The following is a 9,338-nucleotide window of genomic DNA, read 5'->3' as shown; positions in this document are numbered from 1 at the left end:
GGGGGGGGTATGGCCTAGTTTTGGGTCAGGGAAGGCCAGAAAGCCAGTTCAGATGGCAGAGTCAAAACCTGGAAGTTGAAATGGCTAAGTAGGGGAACAGAGTAAAGAACCATTCCTTGGTCATTCCCCCATTAATTTATTCAACATAATTTGTTGACCACCTACTGTGTGCCAGGCCCAGGGTTACAGAGATGAAAAAGCAGGCTGGCCCCTGCCCTCAGGGCTCATGGTCCTGGCAGCAAGGTGAATTCATAAGGAATTCAGCCTGGTGAAGAGGGCTTCCAGTCAGAATCTGAAATGGCTGTTGAAATTAGGCTCCAGGGAGGGACTTTGTTCCTAGGGAATAGCACAGAGGTTTCAGATTGCTTCCCCCTGGGCAGATTTCAAGTATCTCAATGGGTTTAGACTGACTTGCATCAGGTTTGCTCCTGGGGGATTGGTGAGAGCTCTGGTATGCAAGGTGTGGGGCCAGGGCCTGGAACTTGGGCCCAGTGGCCATGGGGAGCCATGGAGGTTGGGTGAGGAGGGAAGGGGCACCCTCGGATCCCAGTGCTGGGAAGGACGCCTTCCCTGTCACAACTCCAGTAACATGAGCCCTGACCCCAACCATGACATTCTAACCAGTCCTTGACTGACGCCACCCCCCCATATGACCCCGCTTCTGCCCACGCCCTTAGGTGCCCCCAAGTCCCCTCGTCAGCGCCAATGGCCCCGGAGACGAGAAACTGTTCCGCAGTCAGAGCGCCGACGCCCCTGGCCCCACAGAGCGCGAGAGGCTCAAGAAGATGCTGTCAGAGGGGTGAGGCTGGTAGAGAGGGGAACAGGGGCGGAGCAGGACGAAGGGCGGGAAGAGGAGCTTCTTAGAAGCTGCTGGGGCACGACCGGCGGCGGATCTGACTGGACCCAAAGCCTGGGAACCAGAAGGCTGATCCTAATCCTGTTGCTTCCAGAGCCTACAGTGCCCCTCAAACGCGCCTCTGCTTTGACCTCGTCTTCCCGCGGCTGACCCCGCCCCCGACCCTCCACCCCTGGATAATTCTAAACCTACCGGGGCCTCCCAGTCCCACCCCTTTCTGGCCATGCCCCCATGGGCTGACCCCTTGCATTCCCACTGTCTCTCTTAGCTGACACCACGCGCCTGATCTGACCCCGCCCCCAGCCCTCTGTAGCACCGCCTACACTGACCCCCGCCCCTAGCTCAGTACGCCCCACCCCAGCACCGCCCATTCTAACCCCGCCCCCTAAAGTCCAGCGCTGCCCACAGTGACCCTGCCCCTGGCCAAGTGCGGACCCCTAGCCTAGCGCCTGGCGTGATCCTGCCTTGTCCCCACAGCTCGGTGGGCGAGGTGCAGTGGGAGGCCGAGTTCTTTGCGCTTCAGGACAGCAACAACAAGTTGGCAGGCGCCTTACGAGAGGCCAATGCCGCCGCCGCCCAATGGAGGCAGCAGCTGGAGGCCCAGCGTGCAGAGGCTGAGCGGCTGCGGCAGCGGGTAAGGGAACCTCTCCCTCCCAGAGACCCCAAGTGGCTCATCAACTGCCCTGCCTCTACCTGTCATGTCTGTCCTAGGTTCACAGACAGGCTGTGTGATCAGGTCACTTTCCCGAGCCTCAGTTTTGTGCTCTGTAAAATGGGTCTGAAATAGAGCCCACCTCAGAGGGGTGTCAGATCCCAAAGTCCTCCCTGCCAGGGGTGGATGGTAGCTCCAATCAAAGAGGACTCCAATCAGTCCTAGTCATGGGCAGGACTGAGCAGGAGGCAGATTCCCCAGGGAGTGGCTGACCTTCCTGTCCACACAGGTGGCTGAGCTGGAGGCCCAGGCAGCCATGGAGCCACCCCCAGTCAGCGAGAAGGAGGGGCCTGGCCAGGCGCTGGAGCAACTGGAGGCCCTAGTGCAAACCAAGGACCAAGTGAGCACTAAGCGTGTGTCTATGCATGTGTGTCCCCAGGCCTCCCCTTCCCTGACCTCCCATGAGGGAGCCAGGACCCCCTGCACAGGCCCTAGGAACTCTTCTCCACTAGGAGATCCAGACGCTGAAGAGCCAGGCTGGTGGGCCCCGCGAGGCCCCTGACACAGTGGAGCACGAGGAGACACAGCAGAAGGTGCAGGTGTGTGGGGTGACCATATTTACAGGCAGCCAGCCTCTGGTGTGGGACAAACCTGTGATCTTTCCTTCCTGGCGGGTCCCCCTGAGCCAGTTTCTCCACCTGTAAATGAGGTTAGGAAGACATCTACCTAAGGTTATGAATAGGATTAGGAAAACCAGATGTGTGGAATATCTGAAGTGATTTGTAAACGGTTGTAATTGATACAGTGTTTTATATGCATCCATTTATTCAACAATTCTTGAGTCCTTGCTGAGTTCCTGTTTGACACCATTGGGGCCTCACACATCCCCAGCCTAAGGTCAGAAGCCTGCATTTGAACTTAGGTCTAGCTGGCTTGGCTTTAGCTAAAGACTTTATCCAAGAAACGTTCATTGGGCACATCCTGTTAGTCTGCAGATTTAAAGTATCTGGTGCCTCCAAAAGTGTCCTGGGTAGAGAGACGCTGGGGAAATGCTCCCTATTGACTCCTGTGCAGAGTGCACAGCATGTGCAAAAGCCCTGAGGTGGGGAGGAAATCAGAGTGTTCAAGGAACTACAAAGAGGCCAGCGAAGCCGGGTTGGAGTGAGAAAAAAAGAGGGAGGAGTATGGACTTCATCCCCAGCCTAATGGGTCATAGGAGGGAGAGTTTTCAGAAGAGGGACAGGATCAATTCTGTGGTTCTCAAATTGATGGGGGACCAGGGAGTCTTGGGCAGAGGTGGCAGGGAGGAGGCCAAGGAGACAGAAGGGGTTTGGCCCAGAGTGGGGTTTGTGGTTATGGTCCTTAGGTGCTGGATGCCCCAGGTAGGGCTGATGAGCCTGGACACTTGTGAAGGCCCCCAAACCCGTCTGGCTTTTTTCTGCAGGACCTGGAGACTCGCAACACGGAGTTGGAGCACCAGCTGCGGGCAACAGAGCGCAGCCTGGAAGAGGCACGGGCTGAGCGGGAGAGGGCGCGGGCTGAGGTGGGCCGGGCTGCACAGCTGCTGGACGTCAGGCTGTTCGAGCTGAGCGAGCTTCGTGAGGGCCTGGCCCGCCTGGCTGAAGGAACCCCCTGAGCCTTGAGCCCTGCCACTGGTCCACATGGGAGGTGGGCCTGTGGGAGGGGGTTTTACATGAATGCTTCCCGCCTGGAGCGCGGGCCGGCCGCAGGCGGCACAGCAGGCCCTTTGCCCTGGCAGGGACGGGGCCAACTCAGCCTAGGGAGGGCCTGGTCACTCACAGCTCAGAGGCTGTTTGGGGCTTTTCGTTGAGTAGGATTTCTAGACTCTGGGGCGCGTGCTGGTGCCCAGATTACATTTCTAAGCGTGGCTGTGTGTGTGTGGTATGTGGGTACCCGGGTACCTCACCGCCGTCACTGGACCTTTTCCCGCCTCCTCACGTGCACCTTAGTTGCCCTCCATCCATATAGGTCTGGGAAGCCACTTGCAGGTGAATAGGTGAGGCTCAAGGGCCTGAGGGGCATGCCCAGGCCACACAGCTCTGCTTGGCCCTGCTGCCCCCATCCCCTGGGGCTCAGCCTGTGTTGTCTAGACCAGTTTGGACTTAGGTGGCCCCTGGTTAAGCGCCCCTACCCTCTGGCTACAAACCCCAAATTTGACGAGGTGGGCAGCCAGGGAAGCTCCTAGACCACAGCCCTGTTCACCAGGCAAGGGAATGATCCCACCAACCTCATGGCCACATTTGGAGAGGTCTAGTTGCGATGCCCATTTTCTCGATGAGGAAACCGAGGCCAAGGGGCTTCACCAACCCACGCTCATCCAGTGGGAACAGCCAGCACTGCAGTTCAAACCTTGCGCCTGGCCCGATGGGAATGGAGAACTGTGGGTGGGGTGGAGTGACATGAGCTTCTGGGGGACTTGAAAGGCACAGGTGGCCATACCTTCCTCCCCTGCCCCTGCTCCCCGAGAATCAGACTGGGGAAGTCAAAAGGCATATTTATTGAATGCCTTCTGCAAGTGACACATCTTCACTCTGAGGCCCCATGGTACCCCCCTGCAGTGACCCTGGGCCAGTGGGGTCACTGTGTGTGGAGCTGGGCCCAACCACGTAGCCAGTGTTCTTTCCTCCTCTGCAGCCTGAGTCTTGGCCAAGGCTCTGAGAAGAGGCCAGCCAGGGCCACAGGGTGGAGGACCCATATACTGCACAACGTAGATGTCCATGGGCTCCGCTGAGCGGGGCTGGGCAGGTTAGGAGGGGAGGCTGTCCCCAGGGGAGTACCCTCTAACCCTCAGCTCGATGAAGGAGTCCCAGGCTGGGCAGGCAGGGGATGTGTAGAACTCAGGCTGGGCCCTGGGCGGGCCTCAGGCCGAGCCCTAGGTGGATGCCCCCTACGGCCAGCCCTGCTGGCCTTCTGCTGCTGCAGCGTGTGCTCCACCTGCTCCTTGAAGCGCCGGTTTTTCTGCTTGATCTTGGCCAGCTCAGCCTTGCGCTTGGCTTCCAGGTCAGGGTCCTGGCTCGGGGAGGACGGGCAAGTGGCTGAGCTAGTCATCCCCCCTCCCTTGGGAACCCTGCCCCCTGCCCCACCTGTCAGCCTAGCCCTCACCTTCCCTTCCAGGATCAGCTGCTTCCGCTTGTTGATTTCCTTCTTTTCGTCAAAGTTGGCTGCCTCCAGTTTCTGGGGTTGGGGAGGAGGGAGAGACCATTATGAGGGTCCCCATCATGAAGGGAGCACCCTAGACCCCAAGGACCAGCTCCCCAACACTCACAATCTCACATTCCCTCCGCACCACGTTGACCTGTGTGAGAATCTGCAGCACCTTGGCCTCCTCCACTGAGAATTCCTCCAGCTTCTTCTCTGTGGGGACAGTCAGGACCCAGGGTGAGGGCAGGGCAAGGCTGACACAACAGGGAGAGAAATTCCAGCCACACAGCGAGTTCCCCATGTGGTGGGGCATGCAAGGCATCCAGGGTCATATCAGATAAAGGTCAGGTGGGCAAGATCTGGGATTCCAGACCTAAGGAAGGTATAAATTGCTCTTGTGGTTACCAACAGTATGAGTTGGACTGGGGGTAAATTTTTTTTTTTTGGGGGCTACAGTGTTCTTTAAAGTCAAGGTGTTGGTGAATTTTAGGACAGTCAGTATGGTGACTGGAGATGCTCCAGTGGTGCTTGCTTGGTCTTGGCTACACATTAAACCGCCTAAGAGGGATTTTAAATAGGCCCAGGTCTTGTACTTGGGGCCTCTGACCCATCCACAGGGACCAGCCACACTGCCTGGTCTCAGAAACTAAAATCCCTGCTCAACAGATGTGGCTTTTGGCTGGAGATGGCCATTATGGGGAGCTTCTGTTTCAATAACTTCTTTGGGGGTTGCATAATATAAGTGCAGTTCAAGTCTGCTCATGAGAGAAGGTGGGCGTGTGTCCCACCCTTGCCCCACCCCCTTACTCACTGATCTGCTCCTCAATGGCGTGTACCAGGTGGATGTCATATTGTGTCACCAGGGTGATGGCTTGTCCCTGCCGCCCTGTGAGGATGCACCATAGTTACCTTGTATGCCGGGATCCAGGATAAGGGATCAACATAGGCTGATCAGGGCTCCTCTCAATTGAGAGGAGCAGAATTTGTTGGGTAGATGGGGACAGGTAAAGGAAGCCCAGGGTCTCAGGGCTTGCCCAGCCAGACCTCTGGATAATGGGTGGGTCTGTCTCAGGGGAGCTGCAGAACACCAAGGAGAGGCGGCTCTCCAGTAAACTTGGCCAATTTCCCTTCTCAGCGTGGCTGCCAAGGAGCCCAGGCTGAGTTATGTCAGCACTAAGCCCTGACAGGCCTCAGCCCAGATCTCTGCATACTAGTTTCTCCTTCCCCCATTTTTGTGACAGTGATGAGTGCTGGACCAGCACTGACAGCTGATGAGGCCCGTGATCAGAGCAGCCCCAAACAGGCATCACGTTCTCATTACCCAACATTTGACAAAGCAGTGAGGCCCAGAGAGTTGATGTGATCTGTCTGAGGCCACAGGGCAGGAGAGAAGGACCAGGCCCTAGAAATCACGTATCTCTACTCTAGGCATGAGAAAAATCTCACAAATGCTGTGCCCCTCCCTGGCAGGGCTTGGGAGCAGAGAGATGGACACCTCCTTGGCCCCTGGCCAGGGTCACAATGAAGGGCCGAACCTGGACACCAACCCCCCCTCCCCCCGCACTCCCCCAGGGCAACATCACATCCACCAGGGTTCATGCACTGGAGTGAAGCAACAGGGAGTGGTGGGGACTGGGGCAGTGTGTGCCATGTCCCTAGGAGACAGCATGTAGGTCACACAGAGAAGCTTTTGAAAGGACAATTCCCCAACTTGCAAATACCGCCTCTAACATTTCTCACCTGTGAGGTATAGCCCCCCGCCCATGTCCTATCAGCTCATAACTTTGGCTCCTTGTAGTGTGGGCAGGCTGAAGGGATAGGGATGGGTCCCCAAAGGCCACCCACCCCACCATGTCTGCTCACCTGCACGGGCCGTCCGGCCGACTCGGTGGATGTAAATCTTTGGGAGCCCAGGGGTGTTATGGTTGATGACCACCTGCACAGTAGGTATGTCCAGGCCCCTAGAGGCGGAGGCTGGTCAGCATCAATGTCCATATGGGGAAACCAAGGCTGGAACTCATCCAAGGTCACTTAGCAGTGAAGCTGGGGCTGCCCAATCCTTGCTGGAGATCAGCCTCCCCTCTGGCCTCTCTGTGGGGCATCACTGAGCCAGCACAGGGGAGGGAGCACCCTGGGCCACTCACCTGGAGGCTACATCAGTTGCAATCAGGATCCGATAGATGCTAGACTTGAACTTGGCCAGGGCAGCAAACCGTTCTTTCTATGCCAGGTTGGGGAGACAATTGGGGAGGCTGGGGTCAGGTAGCATTTGGCAAATGTTTGAGCACTTACTGTTTGAGGCCTGGGGACAGGGCGGAGGCCAGGATGGTCCTGCCCTCACAGGGCTCAAAGTCCACGGCAGAGAGCGGTGGCAGGAAGAGTGCTCCAGATAGAGGGAGGAGCCTGGGCAAATGCGCTGAAGCTGGAAGGAGTCTCAGCAAGTCCGGCAGGCAGAGGTCTCCTCACCTGTTTCATCATAGAATGCAGAGCCACAGTGGGGAAGTTGAACTTCCGTAGCATCATGCACAGGATCTGGCAGGTCCTGGCAGGAAGGACACACTGTCAGTCCCTCTAGCATCAGGGTCCTGGAAAAGCGCTCCTGCCCCCGCCCCTGCCCCGGGACCCCAAGCAGGTGGCCCTGCACAGCTGAAAAAGGACAAGCAGAAGTGCAGGGTTTCCTGCCCGTTAACATCCTCTCTGCTGACTCCTCCCCTGGCCTAAGCCAACAAGAGTCAGCCTTACATCCAGACTTTCCTGGTAGCCAATCCATTCTTGGGGGGCAGTGCCAGTTAGGAGGCCCCCTCAACGTGCTATGGAGTACCCACCTTACTGGTTTATGCTAGAACAGTCTACAGCTTCTTGAAATCTCCCCATGTGCTTCAGAGGATTCTAAAGTCCCGTGGGACTACAGGGAGGGACAGCCCCAGGTGTGGGTACTGCTGCACTGGGCCTCAGTGACACCCCTAGACCACTGTTTCAAGGCTAGCGAGAGCTCAAGGCCACAGGCCCTTCAGGTTAAGGGAGAGTCTGATGAACCCCAAATCCTGGTGCCACGTTTAGGAGGGGTAACCTTGGTGGGTGGCTTAATCTCTCTGAGCGTCCTTAAGTGAATCCTCCAAAACTTCTCGTCTAAGCAGAGGTCCTGGAGTGCCGAATGCCTCCTGCCTGTGACTTCAGGCCACATCTTAGGCTTCCATGAAGGGCTATGGGAGAGGGGGGGATATGCGGCGGGGAAAACACTCGCTCACTTGCACGTGTTAGTAAAGATGATGATGGACCAGTCCTCGTGCTCGTCCTGGAAATTCTGGATCAGGTGGACCAGGTAGGCGTCCTTGACCTTCTCAGGTACCAGCAGGTAGCGCTGGTCCAGCTGTTCTACCGTGCGTACTCTGGGGATGGACATGCTTGTTTCCCCTTCTGATGAATTTGGCTAATGCCCCGCCCCACCCATGGGCAATAACTTCCATTGGGTGTAACCCCCCTGCCCCCACCTGCTGCCTGCCCTCCCCCACCAAAAGTGGCTGTGGACTCACGGGGCCTGAGCCTCCCAGAAGAAGGGCTGGTTGGTGGCCAGGCCCTGCAGCTCCTTGAGCGTGTCGGTAAGAGTGGCACTGAAGAGCAGTGTCTGCCTGCGGGCCGGCACGGCTGCCAGGATAGTCTCCAGGTCCACAGTAAAGTCAGTGCAGCCCTGCTCCAACAGCCGGTCTGCCTCGTCCATGACCTGCAGCACCGGCAGCAGGGGATGAGGATGGGGGTTTGGGGTGAGGGCACTGTCCAAGGCCGGCCTGCCTTCCCCATGTGCCTCCTTCCCAGCCTTGGCTGTGGGCCTGAGAGCACTCTCCCTCAGTGTCTTGGAGGCCTTGCTCCCTCACCTGTCTCAGCTCCAATGTCACCTCCTCAGAGGCTCTGCTCCCAACCACTCTCGCTAATACAGGTCACCTCTTGTGGGTCTCTGAGCTGTCCTTATTATGTTCCTAATATTCTACTAGATGGCCTGTGGGACATGTTTCCCAAATGGATGAATCAGTGGCCAGGCCAACTCACCAGGAAGCGGATCTTCTTGATACTGAAGGTGTTAGAGCTGCGGAGGTGGTCAGCCAGGCGCCCCGGCGTGGCGATGACCACGTGTGGTTTCCGGGAGAGCTCCAGGGCCTGGGCCACCATGTCTACAGGTAGAGGGCAAGAGGTGGGGCTGGGTGGGTGGTCCCAGGCTGCAGGGGTCCCACACTCAGAGCCTCCCTGGGGCCCTCGTACCCATGCCGCCAACGATGATGCAGTCCTTCAGGCCCAGGGGCTTCCCCAGGACCCGGAACTGCTCTGCGATCTGGTAGGCCAGCTCCCTGTGGGTGTAAAGGAGACGGGCTGGGTCAGAAAGGGGTTCTGTGCTTGCCTTACATTTCCATCTCCACCCCCAGGGCCTCCTGTCTCACTTTCTCCTGTTCACACACCCTCCACAGCTCCCAGTCCCCTTTAGACAAAAGCTCTGACACCGAACATTGGAGGGATGTGTGGGCTCTGCTCCCTCACCAGACTGGGTCCCAGAACAGTCCATGGCCCCACCCCTACCAGTCGCACCCAAACTGGCCTCTTCTCCTCCCATGTCCTCAGCAATGGCCCTGACACCAGTTACCAAAGCCTGAAACCTGAGCATTAGTCCCCCCTTCCCTG

The 9,338-nt window shown here is 57.7% G+C and overlaps 2 protein-coding genes across 5 annotated transcripts in view; one reads left to right on the top strand and one right to left on the bottom strand.

The window, feature by feature from the left end:
* HOMER3 (homer scaffold protein 3) overlaps positions 1-3,396 on the top strand; it is a 7,460-nt gene extending 4,064 nt beyond the window's left edge. For both annotated transcript variants that reach the window (XM_019641961.1, XM_019641962.1), the window contains exons 6-10: positions 678-799; positions 1,334-1,490; positions 1,798-1,908; positions 2,021-2,107; positions 2,953-3,396. In XM_019641961.1, coding sequence (XP_019497506.1) covers positions 678-799; positions 1,334-1,490; positions 1,798-1,908; positions 2,021-2,107; positions 2,953-3,144 — 669 coding nt within the window. In that variant the 3' untranslated portion in view covers positions 3,145-3,396. The remainder of the gene's footprint in view (positions 1-677; positions 800-1,333; positions 1,491-1,797; positions 1,909-2,020; positions 2,108-2,952) is intronic.
* Positions 3,397-3,481: 85 nt separating this feature from the next.
* DDX49 (DEAD-box helicase 49) overlaps positions 3,482-9,338 on the bottom strand; it is an 8,253-nt gene continuing 2,396 nt past the window's right edge. For 2 of the 3 annotated variants that reach the window (XM_019641957.1, XM_019641959.1), the window contains 11 exons: positions 8,925-9,010; positions 8,715-8,836; positions 8,204-8,391; positions 7,919-8,059; positions 7,137-7,212; positions 6,815-6,891; positions 6,534-6,631; positions 5,482-5,556; positions 4,795-4,883; positions 4,632-4,703; positions 4,008-4,538 (listed from right to left, as the gene is read on the bottom strand). In XM_019641957.1, the coding sequence (XP_019497502.1) occupies positions 4,317-4,538; positions 4,632-4,703; positions 4,795-4,883; positions 5,482-5,556; positions 6,534-6,631; positions 6,815-6,891; positions 7,137-7,212; positions 7,919-8,059; positions 8,204-8,391; positions 8,715-8,836; positions 8,925-9,010 (1,246 nt within the window). In that variant the 3' untranslated portion in view covers positions 4,008-4,316. Of the gene's footprint in view, positions 3,908-4,007; positions 4,539-4,631; positions 4,704-4,794; positions 4,884-5,481; positions 5,557-6,533; positions 6,632-6,814; positions 6,892-7,136; positions 7,213-7,918; positions 8,060-8,203; positions 8,392-8,714; positions 8,837-8,924; positions 9,011-9,338 lie in introns of those variants that run through there. The other variant, XM_019641958.1, reaches the window with a different exon arrangement.

The sequence above is a fragment of the Hipposideros armiger genome, unplaced genomic scaffold (assembly GCF_001890085.2).
Source record: "Hipposideros armiger isolate ML-2016 unplaced genomic scaffold, ASM189008v1 scaffold_64, whole genome shotgun sequence".
Classification (NCBI taxonomy): Eukaryota; Metazoa; Chordata; class Mammalia; order Chiroptera; family Hipposideridae; genus Hipposideros; species Hipposideros armiger.
Note: the sequence above shows the minus strand (reverse complement) of the source record. Positions and strands in the feature narration are given on the sequence as shown.